The sequence below is a fragment of the Mobula birostris genome, chromosome 1, assembly GCF_030028105.1.
Source record: "Mobula birostris isolate sMobBir1 chromosome 1, sMobBir1.hap1, whole genome shotgun sequence".
Taxonomy (NCBI): domain Eukaryota; kingdom Metazoa; phylum Chordata; class Chondrichthyes; order Myliobatiformes; family Myliobatidae; genus Mobula; species Mobula birostris.
In genome coordinates, this window is record NC_092370.1 from 93,508,401 (window position 1) to 93,531,665 (window position 23,265).

At 39.1% G+C, this 23,265-nt stretch overlaps 1 protein-coding gene across 5 annotated transcripts in view; it reads right to left on the reverse strand.

Annotated features, from left to right (window-relative positions):
- LOC140198338 (focal adhesion kinase 1) overlaps positions 1-23,265 on the reverse strand; it is a 569,537-nt gene that overhangs the window by 278,812 nt on the left and 267,460 nt on the right. For all 5 annotated transcript variants that reach the window (XM_072259446.1, XM_072259450.1, XM_072259457.1 and 2 more), the window contains 2 exons: positions 8,217-8,437; positions 3,115-3,281 (listed from right to left, as the gene is read on the reverse strand). In XM_072259446.1, coding sequence (XP_072115547.1) covers positions 3,115-3,281; positions 8,217-8,437 — 388 coding nt within the window. The remainder of the gene's footprint in view (positions 1-3,114; positions 3,282-8,216; positions 8,438-23,265) is intronic.

Consider the following 23,265-nt stretch of genomic DNA (forward strand, 5'->3'; position numbering starts at 1 on the left):
TGACTAGTCTCGAGTCTGCAGCAGTATGAGTGTTAAAATCATAAGCTTTCATTAACATTATCTTTGAAACATACTGCAACTTCAGCATTTTCGTGAATGAACAGTTTCCAACATAAAAACTGTTATCAAAGATAAAACTTTATGCGGAACAATTTGTGGAAAGTACAATTTGAGTATATTTCCAATTTTGCGAAGAACATCCTTAAGATCTCTCCCATTACTGCAGCAAAGTAACTTTTATTTTCATATGACATTTTAGGGAGCCATTTGACCCAAAGCATCTATCCCAGCTTCACAGCATTTCCATTTCCCAATTATTTTCCTGTAATCCAATGGTTTTTACATGTCACTAAACTATAACGACCCTCTCGCCATCAACCGACACCCATCGTAACCTACCAAACACCTATGATGTGAGCAAAAACCCACAACATCACAGGTAGATCATGCAAGTTCTATGAAGACATTAAATAATTGAACTCAAGTTGCTGCAGTACTAACTGGATTTCTGAAAAAAAAAATATATATAACAAAACAAAAAAAAAATTATGATGAAACGTAGCAAACTTCATTTAGCACTGCACACTGAGAAACAAAATCAAAAATTGTTTCCAGGTCTTTCAGAATTCTTAAATCTAATATATATCAAATCACAGAAAAAAAGGATTAGATTATTCTGTGGAGGTCTACAATAGATTTGGAAGAAGCTATGTTTGAAATTATAAGCCACATCAATGTGCACAAAACTCTAGTTAAGCCTTGAAGGCTTCAGAGAGAAGTCATCAGCAGAGTGAAGTAAAGCTCAAGAATCAAATAAATGAGCTTTCTCAAATGTGAAAGAATGGTAATGAGATACAAATTACAAAGGGAGTGAAAATATAAAATGTTTGTCAAAAACACTGCTTAAATTTAATCACAATAGGGTAAGGAAATAAAGGCATACAAGAAGTCAGAGGGGCAAACAGCAATAAAACTGGCTTTTCAGCCCACCAATTCCATGGAAACCAGCAGCACATATTTATGATAATTCTGCCTTTTACTGAAAACTTCCCATTGTTCTCATCAACCTTCCCCAAGATTCTACCACTCACCTAAGAAAAATTAACAGTAGCCAATTAACATAACTAACCTACATTACTTCACAACATGGGAAGAACCCAGAAACTGGAGCACCTAGAAATCCACACAGTCACAGGTAGAATGACCAAACTCTACACAAACAGCACTGGAAGCGAGAATTGAATCCAGATCACTGGATCTGTACTGCAGCAGCTCCAAGAGCTGCTTTCCTGTGATATATAAAACAGCATTGTGGTTAATCAATTGAACTCATAGCCAAAGGTTTTGGCTATTGATCCAGAGCAGAGTTGAAGAACCTGCAGCTTTGGAGCTACACATTGCCCTGTAAGTCAATGAAGTACAATAACAAATTTCTCTCCAGATGTTATCTGTCTTATCTCAAGTACAGAGCAACCCCCAGAAGATAATGGAAACTGACAGATTACTGATAGGCACTGCTGTCTTACTTTGGATATCCAACTTATTTGTCATTAATCAGTGTCAACAACCTGATATTGTTTGGGCATCAGATGTTCATGTTTCCTTTCAGAGGACGTGCTTTGCAATTTTTAAGAACATGCAGTTGTTGGCCCAGAAAAGGCTAGGTGTTCAATTAAGTCTACTAAACATGCATGATGGCTGCAAGATGATAATTAAGTATTCCTTTAGCCAAAATGCATCCCTCCCAAATGCTCTTCCACCTCATGAATGAAACTGTCAGATATGGTAGGTATTTGTTCAGAGTCATCGATCCAGACCAAGCCTCTTAGCCTATCAGATCCATACTAAACATCAAGGATCTTCCACAAAGCAAAAAGGTTTATGACTCTTCACCCTATTTATGCTCCTTTATTTTATATGCCTCTATCATGTCACTTCTAAGGGTTCTCTTCTTCAACAAAAACATAACTGGAGTATCAGCTTCTCTTCATCAATGAAACTTTCCACCACAAGCAAAATCCTGGTGAACCATTTCCGCATCCTCTGCAGTGCAATTATGCCCATTCCAGTATGGTGAACAGAAACATACACAGGATTATGCCACACAAGATTGAATTCCATCTGCCATTGCTCTGTGCATTGTACCAACTCATCGACCTTAACTGCTGCCTGCAACTGTTTTCCTCACTATTGACACTTCCAATTTTCATGCCATCCACTTACTCTTCATGCCTCTAGTTCCATATCCAAATTATTCATATATACAACAAAATACCAAGCTTTTATCCCTGTCAAAGGCTTCCAATCACAAACAACCATCTACTATTACTGTCTGTGCATTATTACCAAGCCTGCTTTGGATCCAATTTGCTAAATTGCTTTGGACCTCATGGACTCCAAACTTTTGGACCAGTCTCCCAAGTAGGACATTGTCAAAGACTTAATAAAGTCCATATTAAGTACAACAATCTACTTTGCTATCTTTTCAAAAAGTTAAATCAAATTGTTCAGACAGGATCTCCTACTATGTTTGCCATGCTTGATTAATCTCTAGCCTTCCAAGTGTTGACCAATCCTATCCCTCAGAATCTTTTCCAGGAACTTACTCACTGTTGACTCACAAACCCATAAATATCTGGCTTATCCTTGCTGCCCTTCTTCAATAAGGGTAACACTTTCTATGTCTGCAGTAATATGATACTTCAATATGGCCAGCAGAACTAGTTTGTAAAATCTTAATATTATGTTAACAATTCATGAAGTTTTCAATGTTTTACTTGATGTTTCTTTCTAATTATTGGTTTGGAAAAACACACTAATTAATAATCTGAGAGAATAGTTTAATCTGATGAAATTGTGTGTATACAGAAGGCAAAATGTGAAGGAATGAAAATATCACATAAGGTTAGAGTCACACAAGTGAGGCAATTGATCCTTTGTGTCCACATTAGGCAGAACTGTAGGGTCAGATAACATGACAAATATAGGGAGAGAACAAAATCATACATCACTGAAGACTATGGGTTAGTCACTTTCTATGTGCTTGATTAGATTACTAACCAGTGATTTATAAAGACCAGACGTTAAGCTCTGAAGAATCTCAGTGTTTCTTACCTCCATTCATCTGAAGGATGATGCTGTTCAAACTTCTCACGCACATGTGAAACACCCATGTCTGGATGCAACCAATGAACCTCTTCTGAATGTATATGGCTGAGTCGAATTCCAAAGCACGCCACATTCTTTACTTCATGAGAGTCTACAATCTTCTGAATAATACCCTATAAAATAACGCAGATATGCAATTGGATTCAATTGATCTGTTAAGATCAAGAGATGTAACGTACCTGTTACATCTCTGGGTTTTATTTGTACACCAAATCAACTCAGTAAAGTTTCTGCCAAAAATACATAGTAGCTGTAAAGGGTGGAGGAGAAAAATCTGAGAGGTGACCTAACATAGCTTTAAAATTATGTTTAAACTTGGTTTATTGTATTTTTCTTTGTTCTGTGTTGTTCTGCAAAGCATTGTGGGCATCCTATGTTAGTACTGGAATATGTGGCAATAGTTGCGGGCTGCCCCCAGCACCTCCCAATGTGTGTTGGTTGTTAATGCAAATGACACATTTCACTGCATGTTTCAATGTACATGTGATAAATAAATCTAACTCAGATCTCAGATCAAGTCCATTGAATTCTTAAGACAGGGGTCCCCAACCCTTTTTGCACTGCGGACTGGTTTAATATTGACAATATTCTTGCAGATCGGCCAACCCGGGGGCGGGGGGGGGGGGCAGTGGTAGGGTTGCCAACGGAGAAGAGTAGCAGTCAAATACGTTGTGTTTACCCCAAGAAAGACTACCATGACCATGAAGCCTTGCGCGGGCATGTGTGCGCATGCGTGTAACGTGCCCATTTTTTTCTACAAATAGTTTTTGGTGATTCTGTTCGGGGGGGTGTTAATCACGAACAGAATACAGGTGATAAGTGGCTAATACACTCAATTGTGTTTCTAAAAGGGTTATCTAACGAATTTAATATTAAACACGCAGTGCATATTTTCCTCACATGAATATAGTGATAAGTCCGGGGAGGACAGGGGAGCTTGAACTAAGAGTTGAACGAACTTCCAGTAGAAGTGGTAGAGGCAGGTTCGACATTATCATTTAAAGAAAAATTGGATAGGTATATGGACAGGAAAGGAATGGAGGGTTATGGGCTGAATGCAGGTCGGTGGGACGAGGTGAGAGTAAGCGTTCAGCACGGACCAGAAGGGCAGAGATGGCCTGTTTCCGTGCTGTAATTGTTATATGGTTATATAAGTCACTTATAAGTCAATAGCATCATAACATTTTAAGTAACGTTTGGATGTTAAACACACAGCACATATTTCCCCCGTATGAACATATAATATCATTGCAACACACCAATATCGCTGAATCAGTGGGAGCCCTGGGCTTGATTCCTTGCAACAAGACGGTCCTCTCGAGGGGTGATGGGAGACAGCGATACTCAAAGGGGGCTCCATATGTCCAGTCTATTCCACAATTTAGTTTTTGTTGCATTCGTTGCAGAGATATATTGGAAATGGAAGCAATGTTTTCAGTGCTTTCATGGCAATCTCAGGATATTTAGCCTTGACTTTGATCCAGAATGCCAGCAGAGATGTTATGCCAAACGTACTTTTCAGCCCGTCGTCATTTGCAAGCTCGAGGAGTTGATCTCCTTCCCGCACTGACATGGATGATGCATGCGTAATGACATTGCGTGCGTTCAAGCTCAACAGTGGGTGTGACAGGGAATGAGGAAAGATGCAGCTGAAACTCATATCGTTTCATTATCGCCAAATCATATTGTTTCCTCACGGCCCGGTAGCATATGCTTTGCGGCCCAGTGGTTGGGGACCACTGTCTAAAGGGATAGGGTAAGCAGCCAGAAGTCATGATCCAGGTCAGTACCAATGACATAGACAGGAAAGGTGACAAGATCCTGCAACGTGAATTCTGAGAGTTAGGTGCTAAGTTAAATGACTGGACCACCAGGGTAGTGATTGTAAGACTGCTACCCATGTCACATCTCATGAAGCCAGAAGCAGTAAGACAGTACAGTTTAAAGCAAGGGTAAAGAGAGAGTGTAGAAAGGAGAGCTTCAGATTTTTGGATCATTGGGCTCTCTTTCTGGGAAGGTGGGACATGTACAAATGGGACAATTTGGTCCTAAATTAGAGGGGCACCAATATCCTTGTGGGAAGGTTTACCAGTGCTGCTCCAAAAGGGTTTAAACTAGTGTTGCAGGGAACCAATGTGCCAGGGCATCTAGTGGAGTGGTTGTGGGGAAAGTAGATGTTAAGCCTAAAATACAAAGACAGGAACTGAAAGATGGAAAATGGTAGGACTAATGTTTTTAGTTACATGTCTTTCAAAGCAAGGAACACTGTAGGTAAGGCAAATTAGGTTAGAGCATTGATCAGCATATGGAATTATGACATTGCAGTCATGGATTAGAGAGACTTGTTTGCAGAAGGGACGGGGGGCAGCTCAGTGTTCTGGAGTTCCATTAGATATGATAGAATGGGAGATAGTAAAGGGGGAGCATGGCATTACTATTTAGGTAAAATGTCAAAGTGCTGCTCAGACAGGACAGGCTGATAGCTTATTTACTGAAGCTATATGGGTGGAACTGAGGAATAAGAAAAGTGGTGACCATGTTAATGGGATTACTTATTGACTTCCAAATAGTCAGCAGGACGTAGAGAAGAACATTTCGAGAGATAGCAGACACTTGCAAGAAAAATAAAGTTGCGATGGTAGGTGATTTTAACTTTCCACAAATTGAGAGGGACTCCCATACTGTAAAATGACTGGATGGGATAGAAATTGTCAAATGAGTTCAGAAGTTTCCTTAATCAATATATAGAGGTCCCAACTAGAGAGAGTGCAATACTGGATCTCCTCTTAGGGAATGAGACTGGGCAGATGACATTAATGCGCAGGGAAACACTTTAGATCTCGTGATCAAAATTCTATTAGTTTAAGACAAGACTTAAGACAAAGGAGCAGAATTAGGCCATTTAACGCATCAAATCTGCTCCACCATTCCATCATGGCTGATTTATTATTAGCTCTCTCAACCCCATTTTCCTGCCTTCGCCCTGTAACATTTGATTCTCTGATTAATCAAGAACCTATCAACCCTTGCTTTAAATATACCTGATGACTTGGCCTGCACAACTGTTTATGACAAAGAAATCCACAGATTCACCACGCTGTGGCTAAATTTTTCTTCATCTCTGTTCTAAATGGACGTCCATCAAATCTGAGGCTGTGTCCTCTGGCCCTAGACTCCCGAAGATCGGAAACATCCTCTTCATATCCACTTTATCCAAACCTTTCACTATTCTTCTAAACTCCTGCGAGCACTGGCCCAGAGCTATCAAACACTGCTCATACGCTAACCTTTTCATTCCTGCGATCATTCTCTGGACTCTCTCCAATGCCAGCACATCTTTTCTTAGATACGCGCGCCCCAAAACTACTCGGCTCGGTGCTGCACCATGGGACTCTTAGTGTGGACTTCAGTTCAGAACCACTATTTGCTTGAGGTTCCTGTTTGCATGATGTTTAATCAATCAGATAAATATGACCAATCTGCAAGACCCACCCAACAGCACACTTTCACAGTATACAATTTGAAGTGAATGATCAATTGCCTTCATGGCAAGTGAATGCTCAATTACAAAAATAACATTCAATATTATTTATAAATCAGAAATTAACTCTAAAAATTATTAGAGTTGATGGATTTTTTTTTTTTATTAAACTTGCATCCAAAGCACAATGATCTTGGATGAAGAATTCTGGAGCAACACAGCTGATTCTCGGTTCAAGTTGCAAATCCACACACAGAGAAGGATACAACATGAACAGTATAATATCTACTTGTGGTGATGCTGAAGTTATGGAACACAGGGATTGGTTTATTTGAGTTATTTTTGAATTATCATACATTCTCCTGTGTCATATATAGTTGTAATTATTTTAGTATAATAATTAGAGAGCTGGTATGTAGGAGCCATGCATCTATCCACATTGTATTCTGTGTTGCGCATTTATTATGGTAGCTAGTCATGTGGGTGGGAGCGTGGTAAAAGTGAGAGGGTTTAGTTACGTATCCATGCTCTGTTCTTAGCAGTTAGAAGCTGGGACCATCAGGTGTCATATCTTTTGTTGACAGCTTAACTTTGGTTAATTACATTTGAAATAGCCTAATTAAGCTTAACTTTGCTTAACTCCACTTAAGTACATTCATAATCAGTAGTTTTAGTATCACAAGTTTCATCATTTCAGGATTGTATGTCTTGCTAGTTGCTAACAAAGGTTCAAATACATTTCTTCGATTTTTGGGAACATTATTATTGGATTGATCGGAGAATGCATCATACAAGGATAATGACCTATGGGGCCGCCAGCGGTTGCATTGGCTTGTTCGAGCTGATGCTACAGCAAGCAAAAGAGTACCACTGACTCAATAAGAAAATACTCATGGCTACAAATGAATCAAGACTGAGCTGCATATTTAATGCATGATATTCAAACATGCACTGCATACAATTTTGAACCAAAATAAACTAGATTTTATAATACCAGTGTCATTAACAATCCCCTCAGAAGAAACTTGAAAAAAAATGTTGGATGGATTCTCTGTGTCAATCAAGGCTTTACATATCCTAAGGACTTGAGGGTTGTAAAAGGATCATTACCCAAGGTGGCCAAAAATAGTACTGCCTACAAAATGAGAAGAAAAAATTGACAGCTGCTGAAGTCACACTTCCATATTTAGTAGAAATTGTTGAAGACTTAAATATTTTAAAAAGATCTGAATGCTTCACTGAAATATGAGAAAATTAAGAACAAAAAAGACATTGATTGGGGATAAAGGTTCATTCCTACCCTTGTGTTGTCTTGAGTTTGTACATTCTCCCTGTTCACATATTTATTGCTGATATATTGAGAAAAATCTTTAGAAAGATTTAAATAATTATTTTTAAACCAATATCCCGTGCAAATTTTCAAGAAATAGAACGAATACTGAAATTACAAATGTACTATGGTATTCAGCATTCACCAACTGCAGAACATAAGGACTTCTTCCCAGAAAGCAAACATTTCTGATCTAATTTAAAAGAAAGCAAGCCTACCAAGTTTTATTTCACTCACCCGGACGTCTGTTGCATCACCATGCCGAATGTTCATGACCCAAGATGAGGGTTCACTGTTACTCTCAAAGTAATGGGAGACCTTCAGCACTCGTTCCATGGCTCCAGGAGAACGCTCCATACTCAGACGGGACTTGGCTCCTGAACCTGCTGTATGATTCAAGTTTGGGTCAAGGTAAGCAGCTGCCATGCCTCTGCGGGTTGCTATGTGTCGGTCATATTCTGTAGGTTAAAAAAAATAAAAATTTTGTTGCAATCTGTACAGTGTATAATGCTATATTTAAGTCAAAAGTCAAACCTAGTGGAAGGAAGTGCATTTGTCAGCACTTGTACATGTAATATAAAAAAAATAGAAGATGTCCCGGGGTGCCTGAGTATCCAAGTACACAAATCACTGAAAATTAATTTCCAATGGATGAAAAGTAAACTAAACATTATGTTGACCATATTGCATAACAATTTACTTGTTCCAGTTATACCGAGGCATGATGAAACAACACCTAGAATACTGTGCTTTGGTCTGGTCTATCGAACCAAGGAGGGATACACTTGTGAGACAGAGAGCACAGCAAAGATTCACAAAATGTATTTCTGGGATGGCAGATTTGTTGCTCGTGCAGATAGTGAGTTATTAAGCCTAAATTCAGCTTAGAAGAAATATACTGAGTCTCTTAAGATCTGACAAGGTAATGCAAGGCTCATATTTTACCTCCTAAGGTTCAGAGGTTTAAAATTCTTAAAAAGTGTCTTAATCCAGCCAAGTAAGATTTCTTCTTAACCCAGAGTCACTCATTCAGCATTTAGATGCGCCTTTCAGTACGATGAGTCCACATCAGCTGTAAACATTTACATTAATCCCACTTTAGACCTCCCACAGTCCCAGCACCAACTTGATTTTCCAATCCACCTAAATATTGAAATTCCTCCATGACTATCATAATATTGCCCTTGTTACATGCCTTTTCTATTTCAAATTGAAATTTATATCACATATCCTGGCTACTATTCAGGGGCCAGTATATACAGGTGTCCCCCGTTTTTCGAACGTTCGCTTTACGAAACCTCACTGTTATGAAAGATCTACATTAGTACCCTGTTTTCGCTTTCAGAAGGTGTTTTCACCGTTACGAAAAAAAATCAGCGTGTGAAAAAATCAGCATGCCCCAAGCAGCAGCTCTCCCCGGATTCGGAATGGTATTCTCGCCGGCATTGCTTTAACACATGCCTGTCAGCAGTCATTTGCAAGATGAGTTCTATGGTATTGGAAAAGCCTAAAAGGACTAGACATAATTAAGTGTTTCAATCATGGTGAACGAAGTAAGGACAAAGTGAGTTTGGCTTGTGGAAGTTGATGAAGATAATGTTGAAGAGGTTTTGGCATCCCATAACCAAGAACTGATAGATGAAGAGCTGATGCAATTGGAAGAAAAAAGGATAACAATCGAAACTGAATGCAGTAGCAAACTGAACGTAAAGCAACTGCGTGAGATTTTCACTGCAATGATAAAGTACGACTTTAATTTTGAAAGGGTACGTAGGTTTAGAGGATATTTGCAAGATGGTTTGAGTCCTTACAAAGAACTGTGTGATAGAAAAATGCGCGAGGCTCAGCAGTCAAGCAAGCCTTCCACATCAGCCATAGCAGACGATGAACCTCGACCTTCGACATCGAGGCGGGCAGAGATAGAAGATGACCTGCCTGCCCTAATGGAAACAGACGATGACGAGATGACATCCTAGTGTCCCACCACCCCAACACCCAGGCTACGGACAGATACGGATTCGCGGAGGATGTAGCAGTAGCCGGGAGGCACACAGCACATCTTTAAGAAAAAAGCTGAAATAAACATGCTAATTAATTAGGTGCCGCCCGACACGTAATTGTTGGCCCAGATCAGAGACGACGCAATCGGAAATCAGCACTGACCTGGGCCGACAATAACGTGTCGGGCGGCACCTAATTAATTAGCATGTTTGTTTCAGCTTTTTTCTTAAAGATGTGCTGTGTGCCTCCTGGCGACCGCTGCACCCCTGCATGCTTTGCGGATCAGTATTGGTTGGTGGCCTGGAGGGTGGGGGCCATTGCACCACCCCAACCTGCAATGAGTCAGCCTAACACACCATCATCAGTGTGCTCAGCGCTGTCCCAATTCCGGTAAGTGATATGACACTGTACATACATTATTTCTACTTTATATAGGCTGGGTATTTTTACATGTTATTTGGTATGATTTGGCAGCTTCATAGGTTAAAGGTTACTGGAGAGTGCTTGCCCCGTGTTTTTGCCAACAGTGCTTGGGTGAGATTTTCTGTCGACGGCGCTTGTGTGATATTTTTGCTATGGAGAACAGTGCAGTAATGATTGTGGAAAAGTATTTCTACTTTATATAGGCTGTGTATTTATCATATCATTCCTGCTTTTACTATATGTTACTGTTATTTTAGGTTTTATGTGTTATTTGGCATGATTTGGTAGGTTATTTTTGGGTCTGCGAATGCTCACAAAATTTTCCCATATAAATAAATGGTAATTGCTTCTTCGCTTTACAACATTTCGGCTTATGAACCATTTCATAGGAACGCTGTACCTTCGGATGGCGGGGGAAACCTGTAACTCTCATCAGGCTCTTTTTACACTTATAGTTTCTTAAATCTACCTACAAGGATATTACATCTTCTAACTCTGTCACTTCTTTCTCAGGATTTGATTTAATTTTTACCAACAGAGACACGTCACCTTTTCTGCCCATCTGCCAATCCTTCTGATACAAAGTGTATTCTTGGATGTTAAGCTCCCAACTATGATCTTCTTTCAGCCACAACTCAGTGATGCCCACAACAGCATTCCCATGATTTGTTGTAATGGCACTTAACGTACCAGACTCAGGACAGATCCTCTGAAATTATAACACTAAGGAATTTAAATTTGCTGACCATCTCAGCCTCTAATTCACCTGATGAGACTGGTTCATGGACCTGTGTCTGGTTTCCTCCCCCTTAAGTCAATAATCAGCTCCTTGGTCTTGCTGACATTGGGTGAGAGGTTGTTGTTCTGGCACCAATCAGCCAGCTTGTCGATTTCCCTCCAATATGCTAATTTGTCACCAAGTTTGAATCCACCAGTAACAGTCGTGTTGTCAGAAAATTTATGTATGACATTGGAGCTGTACTCAGCCTCTCAGTTACAAGTATAAAACCAGTAGAGCAGGGGGCTAAGCACACTGCCTTGTGGTGCACCTGTGCAGAAGGAGATTTTGGAAGAGATGCTGTTGCCTGTCTGAATTGACTGGGATCTGCAAATGAGTGAATCGAGGAACCAGTTGCACAAGGAGGTACTAAGGCCTGGGCTTGCAGCTTATTCATTAGTTTTTAGGGGATGATAATATTTAGTGCCAAGGTGCAGTCCATGAAGACCATCCTGATGTATGCATCTTTACTGACCTGATGTTCCAGGGCTGAGTGAAGAGCCAATGAAATGGCATCTGCTGTTGACCCGTAGGCAACTTGGAGTGGATCCAAGTCACTTCTCAGGCACGAGTTGATATATTCTCATTTCAACCTCTCAATGAACTTCATCAACGGTTTGTAAGTGCTACTGGAGAGTAGTCATTGAGGCAGGTTAAAGCTCTAAGTAAACTTGATTATCAAAGTACATACATGTCACCATATACAACTCTGAAATTCATGTTCTCCTTAAGCTTTTCACCTTTCACCCTTAACCCATCATCTCTAGATGTATTCCCACCCAACCTCAGTGGAAAAAGCCTGCTTGCATTTACCCTATCTATACCCCTCATAATTTTGTATACCTCTATCAAATCTCCTCTCAATCATCTACATTCTAAGGAATAAAGACCTAACGTATTCAATCTTTCCATATAACTCAGGACCTCCAAACCCAGCGACAACCTTGTAAGGTGAGAAAAACTACACACAGTACTCCAAACTAGGTCTCACTAATGTCTTTCGCAACTTCAACATAGCATCCCATCTTCTGTACTCGACACATTGTCTTATGAAGGCCAATATGCTAAAAGCTTTCTTTATGACCCTATCTATCTGTAATGCCACTTTCAATGAATTATGGACATGTGTTCCCAGATCCCTTTGTTCTACTCCTCAGTGGTCTACTGTTTACTGTGTAAGACCTACCCAAGTTGGTCCTCCCAAAGTGCAACATCTTGTACTTGTCTGCATTAAATTCCATCTGTTATTTCTCAGCCCATTTGTCCACCTGGTCCAGATCTCACTGCAAGCCATGATAGCTTTCCTTGCTGTCCACTGGTGTCAGCTGCAAATATGCTAACCAGTTATTCACACTATTATCCAAATCATTTATATAAATTACGAACAACAACGGACCCAGCACCAATCCCTGTGGCACTTCACTAGTCACAGGCCTCCAGTCATCTACTACGACTCTGACTTCTCCCACAAAGCCGATGTCTAATCAAATCTCCTACCTAATGTTGAATACCAAGCCACTGAACCTTCTTGACCAAACTCCCATGTTGGATCTTGTCAAAAGACTTATCTTCAACTTTCCTGGTAAACTCCTCAAAAAACTCTATAAGGTTGGATAGACATGACCTACCATGCATGAAACCATGCTGACTATCCTTAATCAGTTGATGTCTATCCAAATAAATCTGGTCCAAATAAGAATATCTTCTATTAACTTTCCCACTACTGATGTTAGGCTCACAGCACAGGAGCACTGCAGAGATACGTACTTAGTCCCCAACTCTACTCGCTTTATACCTATCACTATGTCGCTAAGTACATATCCAACAGCATGTATAAGTTTACTGATGACACCACTGCTGTGGTCTGTATCAAAGGTGGCAATGAATCAGCATTCAGGAGGGAGATTTTGGCTGGTGGTGTAATAACAATAGCCTTTCACTCAGTGTCAATAAGGCTGAGGAACTGATTGTAGACTTCAGGAGAAGGAAACCAGAGGTCCACGAGCCAGTACTAACAGGAGGATCAGAAGTGGAGAGGGTCAGGAACTTTAAATTTCTGGGCGTCACTATCTCAGACCTGTCCTAAACCTAACACATAAATCTAATTGTGAAGAAAGCACAACAGCGCCTCTACTTCCTCAGGAGTCTGTGGAGATTCTGCATGTCATCAAAAACTTTGGCAAACTTCTATAGATGTGTGGTGGAAAGTGTGCTGATGGGCTACATTATGATCTGGTATGGGAACACCAATGCCTTTGAGTGAAAAATCCTACAAAAAGTAATGGATTTGGCCCATTACATCACAAGTATAACCCTCCCAACCATTGAGCACATCAACATGAAACACTGCCAGAGGAAAGCAACATCCATTATCAAAGATCCTCACCACCCAGGGCATGCTCTTTTCTCACTGTTGACATCAGGTGCCACAGGACTCGCACCACCAAGTTCAAGAACAGTTACTACTCAACAACCAACAGGCTCTTGAACAAAAGGGGATAACTACACTCATTAAAGGACGCTTTTATCTTGTTATTTCATGCTCGTTATTTATTTTTATCCACATTTGCACAGCTTGTTGTCCATTGATCCTGTTCACAGTTACTGTTTCATAGATTTGCTAAGTATGCCCATAGAAAAAGAAAAAGAATCTCAGGGTTGTATGTGGTGACATGTATGTACTCTGATAATAAATTTTTACTTTGACTTTAATTTCGGAGAGACTTCCGGTAGAGCTCATGGAGTGAAGTCGTGCTCTTGACTCGCTCCATTACCTCTGAGCTTTTTCCTATGATCAGCTATATTTAAGCTAACTTTTAAGGCACCAATTTTTACAATACCTTGCAGCGCATTGCTATTATATATTTGAATGCTTTTAAGGTCCGCTATGTCTAAGAACGGGAAAGACGGCAAACCCCCGGTTAGACCGAAAGTTACCGACTCCCCTCCGACTGAACCAGCGGTAACTATGCAAGCTATATCGGATCTGATTCGTAGGGAAGTTTCAACTACTATATCGGATCTGATTCGTGCGGAAATCTCAACTAAACTGCAGAAAATTATCGATTAAAAATTGATAAAATGAAAACATCTGTCACGGAACATCAGACTGCTATATCTAATCTCCAAAGATCCACGCAACAAAATTAACTCAAGATGGGGAAAATGGAAGAAACAATTACTGTAATGAAGAAAAAACTTGACTTTCTGACCTTTAAAAATTCTGACTTAGAATGCAGAATGCGACGACAGAACATTCGAATTATTGGTATTCGTGAAACTGCTGAATCTGATGACCCTATAAAGTTTTTCTCTCAACTTTTAAAAGATTCATTTCCCACCTTATTTCCTGATCAACTACCACTATTGGATCGGGCTCACAGAGTCCCATTATATTCGCCAAAGTCAGATAAACCTCGGCATGTTATTTTACGATTTCATTATTTTCAAGGCAAGGAGAAGTTGCTTCGTTTTGCTCGACCTAAAGGTTACATTGATTTCTCAGATTTTCGCTTTCGATTGGTGGAAGATTTTAGTAAACAGGTTCGTGATCAACGTGTCTGTTACAGATCTGTGATGTCGGAATTTTACAAGATGGATTTAAAACCAGTGTTGCTTTATCCCGCACGTTTGAGGATTCGATTGTCTGATGGGTCTTCCCGTTTTTTCGACTCTCCATCGGAAGCCCAGAGTTACCTAGATCAACTCTTGCCTTCAACGTCTTAATCGCACCATTAAATCATCTCTGCTTGATCGGAGGCAGTTAATCTGTTGGGTTTAATTTTTTTTTTGTTTTATATGAGGGCAGAAAAGGTTTTTTTCGGTTTAATTAATATGGTTGCCAAACTTTTTTTTAACTGCGTCATTCCTTTCTTCTTCCCTGGGGATTCTGGGTGGTTATTCTCTCAGCATCATTTTACGTATATCCCTGGAGGCCATAAACTTTGTAGTTTTCAAACATACTTTCTGTAGTTTTCTTGGCTAGTCTATGCTAATACTTCATTTTCTTGTTTAATTATACAGTCTGTTGTAGGTTAACGGTTTTCTTTATATGTACCTGTTTTTTCTTTGTATTATATCGTTTTTGTTTTAATCGGTGTACTATTTTTTATTCCTTTACTGTTTTAGAACTTTAGCTGATCTTTTTATATATACACTTTTTTTTAGTGAGCGTCTATCGGAAGTCATGGGGGTAGTTCTATTGCTCGTTTCTTTCTCGCTGGTCTATCTTAGATTTAGCTTTGGTGTTACGGGGTGGGGGGGGGGGCGGCTTCACTTTTTAGTTTTTCTTTTTTCTTGGGCTACTTATATTACCGAAGTATTGGTCGCGTTCTCTTTCCTGTTGTCTCTTGTTTATTCTGTTCCCTTTCCGGGTTCGTGGGTTGAACCTATTGTCAATTCTCCCTTATTTGAGGGTTGACTTTAGGGATTATGGAGTCTACTATTAATTTTGTCTCTTGGAATACTAACGGTCTTAATCATCCAATAAAAAGGAAAAAAGTCTTTAAAGTATTCTGGAGACTGAAAGCACATCTCCTATTTCTACAAGAGACCCATGTGCGGAGGGGGGACAGACTACGTTTTTTTAAGTTCTGGAAGGAACAACACTTCCATTCAAATTCCAACACTAAAATTCGAGGCGTTTCGATCCCTCAAGCACTTTTGTACAACACAATATTATTTCTGATCCGAATGGTAGATATCTATTGGTTAGTGGTTTACTCTTTAATAAAAAGGTAGTTTTGGTTAACGTCTATGCTCCCAACATGGACTGTCCGGAATTTTATAAATCATTATTTAATTTGTTCCCGAATTTGAATGAGTTTTCACTAATCTGAAGCGGGGATCTTAATACTTGTTTATCCCCATTTTTGGACCATTTGGCTCCTTTACGGACTCTACCCAATAAATCTGCAACCTTGATTAATTTATTTCTCTCAGATTACGGGTCGACGGACATTTGGCGTTTTTTGCATCCTCAGGAAAAAGATTTTTCTTTTTTTTCCACATGTTCATCATTCCTATTCAAGAATTAATTATTTTTTTTATTGACTCTCATCTTATTTCTTCAGTGGTTAAATGTGAATATGACTCTATAACCATTTCAGATCATGCTCCACTTAAGCTTTCTATTAAAATATTGGCCAATACACAAAATAATAGACAATGGCGTTTTAATTCACTGTTGCTTCAGGACTCGGATTTTGTTAACTTTATGAATGAACAGATTGATCTCTTTTTTACAATCAACTGTACAGAGGATATATCCATGAACACCCCTTGGGATACTTTTAAAGCTTATATTCGAGGTCAGATCATCTCGTATTCTGCTGCTTTGAGGAAGAGGTTGAAGGAGGAGGAGCTGGTTATTGTGGACAAAATTAAGGAAATTGATAAGAAATATGCTACAGCTCTCTCTGAGAAGTTGTATAAACAAAGAACTGAACTTCAAATGGAACACAGTTTATTACTTTCGTCCTCTATTGCAAATCAATCAATGAAAACAAGAAGTGAATTTTATATACATAGTGACAAAGTTGGTAAACTGTTGGCTAATCAGTTGGAGACTAACTATACTAAATTTCAAATTAATCAGATTTATAATCAAAAAGATCAACTGATATTTGATCACGCTGAGATTAATCAATCCTTTCTTGACTTTTATTCCTCCTTATATCAATCAGAGTCTCCACCAGACTCTAAATATATGTATGATTTTTTAGATAACCTAGGTTTCCCTAAGATTTCACATGATATGTCTTCTATGTTAGACGCTTCCTTTACCACTGATGAGATTAAGAATATTATTTTTTCTATGAACCCGGGGAAAGCTCCTGGTCCTGATGGGTTTACCGCAGAATTTTATAAATTTTTTGCATCCTCATTAATCCCTTGGTTATTCAGGGTTCTGGAGGCCTCATTAAAACTTGGCAAACTTCCCGAATCCTTTTATAGAGCATCGATCTCTTTAATATTAAAGGAGGATAAAGATCCTGCTCAACGTGCATCTTATAGACCAATATCCTTATTAAATGTTGACTCTAAAATCTTTTCTAAATTATTAGCAAACAGATTAGAAAAAGCACTTCCTTATATTATTTCGGAAGACCAAACGGGTTTTATTAAAGGTCGTTATTCTTTTTATAATATTCGTACACTGTTAAACATTGTCTATACCCCATCACAAAATGATCCTGAATGCGTCATTTCCTTAGACGCTGAAAAAGCCTTCAACAGAGTCGAATGGCCTTACTTATTTAAGGTGCTTGAAATGTTTAATTTCAGCCCGAAATTTATATCCTGGATCAAATTGTTATATCATTCTCCTATGGCCTCAGTTCGTACTAACTCTTTAAATTCATCTTTTTTCCCTCTTTTTCGAGGTACCAGACAAGGTTGTCCTCTTAGTCCTTTATTATTTGATATTGCATTAGAACCTCTTCCAATTGCTATTCGAGAATCTCCAAATATTATTGGTATAACTCCTGGTTTAAAGTCTCATAAAGTATCACTTTATGCTGATGACTTACTTTTATATGTTTCTAATCCTCAAAAATCTATTCCTGCTGCTTTAGATTTATTAGCACAATTTAGTCTTTTTTCAGGTTATAAGTTAAATCTCAGTAAGAGTGAACTTTTCCTGATTAATAAGCAAGTTCCCTTATATCAGAACCTCCCATTTAAATTGGTTAATAACAATTTTTCATATCTTGGGATTAAAATTACCTGTAAACATAAGGATTTATTTAAGACTAATTTCCTACCCTTAATTGATCACATTACTCAACTTCCATTTAAATGGTCGCCACTTTATTTAACTTAGATTGATTGTATTAATGCTGTTAAGATGTTTATTCTGCCAAAATTTTTATATATATTTCAGGTACTACCCACTTTTGTTCCAAAATCCTTTTTTTGACAAAGTTGACTCTAAAATTTCTTCATTTATTTGGCAAAATAAAAACCCGAGATTGGGTAGAATACATCTACAGAAAGCTAAGAGAGATGGAGGTTTGACATTACCTAACTTTAGATTCTATTATTGGGCAAGTAATATGCGACACATGAAATTTTGGTTACACACATCAAAGTTGCTGGTGAACGCAGCAGGCCAAGCAGCATCTGTAGGAAGAGGTGCAGTCGACGTTTCAGGCCGAGACCCTTCGTCAGGACTAACTGAAGGAAGAGTGAGTAAGGGATTTGAAAGTTGGAGGGGGAGGGGGAGATCCAAAATGATAGGAGAAGACAGGAGGGGGAGGGATAGAGCCAAGAGCTGGACAGGTGATAGGCAAAAGGGGATATGAGAGGATCATGGGACAGGAGGTCCGGGAAGAAAGACAAGGGGGGGGGGGACCCAGAGGATGGGCAAGAGGTATATTCAGAGGGACAGAGGGAGAAAAAAGAGAGTGAGAGAAAGAATGTGTGCGTAAAAGTAAGTAACAGATGGGGTATGAGGGGGAGGTGGGGCCTTAGCGGAAGTTAGAGAAGTTGATGTTCATGCCATCAGGTTGGAGGCTACCCAGACAGAATATAAGGTGTTGTTCCTCCAACCTGAGTGTGGCTTCATCTTTACAGTAGAGGAGGCCGTGGATAGACATGTCAGAATGGGAGTGGGATGTGGAATTAAAACATGTGGCCACTGGGAGATCCTGCTTTCTCTGGCGGACAGAGCGTAGATGTTCAGCAAAGCGGTCTCCCAGTCTGCGTCGGGTCTCGCCAATATATAAAAGGCCACATCAGGAGCACCGGACGCAGTATATCACCCCAGTCGACTCACAGGTGAAGTGTTGCCTCACCTGGAAGGACTGTTTGGGGCCCTGAATGGTGGTAAGGGAGGAAGTGTAAGGGCATGTGTAGCACTTGTTCCGCTTACACGGATAAGTGCCAGGAGGGAGATCAGTGGGGAGGGATGGGGGGGACGAATGGACAAGGGAGTTGTGTAGGGAGCGATCCCTGCGGAATGCAGGGGGGGGGGGGAGGGAAAGATGTGCTTAGTGGTGGGATCCCGTTGGAGGTGGCGGAAGTTACTGAGAATAATATGCTGGACCCGGAGGCCGGTGGGGTGGTAGGTGAGGACCAGGGGAACCCTATTCCTAGTGGGGTGGCGGGAGGATGGAGTGAGAGCAGATGTACGTGAAATGGGGGAGATGCGTTTAAGAGCAGAGTTGATAATGGAGGAAGGGAAGCCCCTTTCTTTAAAACAGGAAGACATCTCCCTCGTCCTAGAATGAAAAGCCTCATCCTGAGAGCAGATGCGGCGGAGACAGAAGCATTGAAATTTTGGTTACTTGATCAAGATACATTATCCATTCCTAAATGAGTAGTATTGGAATTACAATCTGCTCAAGGTTATGCACTTGGCTCCATTTTAGGTTCTTCTCTTCCTTTCGATTTGAAACGCCACAAACAGGTTTGTAACCCGATAGTTAAATATATCTTACGTATTTGGTTTCAATTCCGAAAATTTTTCGATCTTAATCAATTTGGGCTTGCGATTCCTATTTTAGGCAACATATTCTTTCCCCCCTCTTCCACGGACCGTGCCTTTCAAATTTGGAAGTCTAATGGTATTTCACGGTTTTTGGATTTATTTTTAGATGGCTCCCTTATGTCTTTTGAACAATTATCTAACAAATATAACTTACCAAGAATACATTTTTTTAGATATCTCCAAATTAGAAATTTCCTAAGTACTATACTCTCTTCCTTTCCGATGTTACCTCCTACATATATTTTAGATACTATAATTAACCTTAACCCATGTCAGAAAGGTGTAACGGCTATTATTTATAATACTATCATGAAACTTAAGAAAGCTCCATTCGATAAGATTAGGTCAGATTGGGAAAAGGAATTGGGCTTTATTATCTCGGCGGATGACTGGGCGCATATTTTACAACTAGTCAATACTTCCTCTATCTGTTCCAAACATTCCCTAATTCAATTTAAAGTTGTTCATAGAGCACATATGTCTAAAGATAAATTAGCTCGTTTTTATTCTCATATTAACCCTCTTTGTGACAGATGTCATGGGGAGATTGCTTCCTTAACTCACATGCTTTGGTCCTGTCCTACTTTGGAAACTTTTTGGAAAGACATTTTTAATATTTTTTCAAAGGTATTGAATATAGATATCTCTCCCCATCCTATTACTGCTATCTTTGGATTACCTAAAATTTCCAGTAATCTTTCCCCTTCAGCCCGTAGAATGATTGCATTTCTTACTTTAATGGCAAAAAGATGTATTTTACAACATTGAAAGGAGATTAATGCCCCAACTACATTCTTTTGGTTTTCTCAGACGATACGATGTTTAAATTTGGAGAAAATCAGAAGTAATCTTTATGATACTTCAGTTAAATTTGAACAGACCAGGAGATCTTTTATTCAACATTTTCATTTAATGTAATTTTTTTTCTCTTTGCCCATATTTACATTCCCTTCTTGCTTTTTAATTGTTTTTAATGGAGGTTGGGTTTGAGGACGTGATTGTTTTAAGTTGTTTAACTCTACTTGATACCTAGTTAGCCCATTGCTTTGCTTTGCTTTTTAGATTAGTTGCACGGTGGTTTTTTTTGGGGTTTTTTTCTTCGCTTTATTGATATGTATGGAAAATTAGTATACTATTATATTACCTTGTTATTTTATATCCAAACTACACTGTTTGTACTAACTTATTTTGTGTATTAATATCTCTTGTAAATTTATATTGCAACAGTGTATTAGTGTCTACTTGGTTTGCCTTTTGTGTACTAATTCAATAAAAAGATTTAAAAAGAAAAAGACTTTAATTTCCTGGATTATTTCTAGAGCCTTTCTTAAACAGCGGAACAACATTGGCTATCCTCCAATCCACTGGTACCTCACCTGTCACTAAGGATGCTTTAAATATCTCTGCTGGGGCCCTAGCAATTTCTCAGGAAACACTTTGTCAAGCCCTGGGGAGTTAACTATCCTATTTTGCTTCAGGACAACAAACACCTTCTGCTTTGTAATATGTATAAGATCCATGGAGTTGGTGCCACTTTACTGCATTTCTATAGACTTTCTGTCTGTCTGCTGAGTAAATACAGATGCAAAAAAGATTATTTATGATCTCCCCCCATCTCTTTTGGCTCCACACATGGATTACCATTCTGATCTTCCAGCTGACCAATTTTGTCCCCTGCAATCCTTTTGCTCTTAACATATTTGTAGAATCCCTTAGAATTCTCCTTCACCTGGTTTGTTTGGGCAAACTCATGCCTTCTTTTACCTCTTCCTGAGTTCTTTCTCAAATGTTCTCTTGTATTGCTTATACTCCATAATCACCTCATTTGTTCCTACCTGCCTATACCTGCAATACACTTTTTTTTCTTAACCAGGGCCTCAATATCTCTTGAAAACCAAGTTTTCCTACATCTGCTAACTTCACCTTTTATTCTGACAGGCATATACAAGATTTGTACTCTCAAAATTTCAATCCAATCCTCATATGCCAGATCCTTTCCGACACCATCAAAATTGGCCTTTCTCCAATTCAGAATCTCAACCCACGGCCCAGATCCATCTTTTTGCATACTTACTTTGAAACAAATGGCATTGTGATCACTAGATGCAAAGTGTTCCCCTGCACAACCTCTGTCAACAACTTGGTCGCATTCCCTAATAGTGGATCAAGTATGGTAAACTCTCTCGTTGGGACTTCTATGTACTGATTAAGGAAACCTTCCTGAACACATTTGACAAATTCTATCCCATCAGTTTCTTCTTACCGAAATGCAGCATACTTAAGGACGACCTCAGAGGTTTCTACAATTATATACAGCAAAGATAGGATTGATAGCATCCTTGTCTCAGAACATCGGCATATAGAACTAGAGGACACAGGTTAAGGTGAGAGGGGAGAAATTTGTAGATCTTAGAAAAAATTTTCCACGCAAAGGATGGTGGCAACCTGGAACAAGCTGCTAGCTCTGGTCATATGACAAGTTTGATTTTCAAACTTGCAGTTTTGTATCTTATGCAATTTTATAAGTGAATGAGTAGCAATGATACAAATTAATTCATATGGGCAAAATGGGTCATGTTCAAAGAAGCCCGCATACTACAGATCTTCAGGAAGGAAGGACAGTGTCTGGAATGAAAACTTGTGGAAACTGAGATGTGCAATTTGAAATTCATAGGTCACACCTGGTTGTTTCTTTTTGCACAAATTCGGAAGTCTGAGCGCTTCCTGAATTTTGTTTTTGTTTTATATTTCTAGTATCAGCATTCTTTTAGTTTTCATACATGGCTATTATAATGTTCTGTAAAGGAAAAATAGGCTATGCTTTTGTTCCTTAGAGAAGTTGTAATTTAGAGGCTCTTCAAAATAAAATTTCTTAAATAATTCAAAGAATGCTTAGTTATTTTAATATTTACAACTTAACAATGATTGTATACAAAATAGTTTTTATGAATTATCTTTAACAAATTCTTACTGGCACAAGAATAGGATTTTAGAAATTCAAATTACTTCTGAAATACCATAGTTACTAATCTTTATTAACTTTAATGGAATTCAAACAAAATAATGTTAGTCAAAAACAATTCTTTGCTTAATTTTCCATCAGTATTATCAATTTCTTGCTGCCTTATTATTAACAACAATCAGCAAAGATCTTCTGCATTACCAACATTTCTTATACAACACACACAAAATGTCAGCAGGCCAGACAGCATCTAGGAAAAGAGTACAGTCAACTTTTCGGGCCGAAACACTTCGGCAGGACTGGAGAAAAAAAGCTGAGATTTAAAAGATGGGGGGGAAGAGAGAGAGAAAAACACAAGGTGATAGGTGAAACCTGAAGGAGGAGGGATGAAGTAAACAGCTGGGAAGTAAATTGCTGAAAGAGACAAAAAAAGCTATGGAAGAAAGAAAAGTGGGAGCAGCACCAGAAGGAGATGATGGATGAGCAAGAAGATAAGGTGAGAGAGGGAAACAGAGATGGGGAAGGGCATTACCAGAAGTTCGAGAAATTGATGTTCATGCCATCAGATTGGAGGTTCTAAACAGAATATAAGGTGTTGTTGTTCTTCCAAGCTAAGTGTGGCCTCATCACG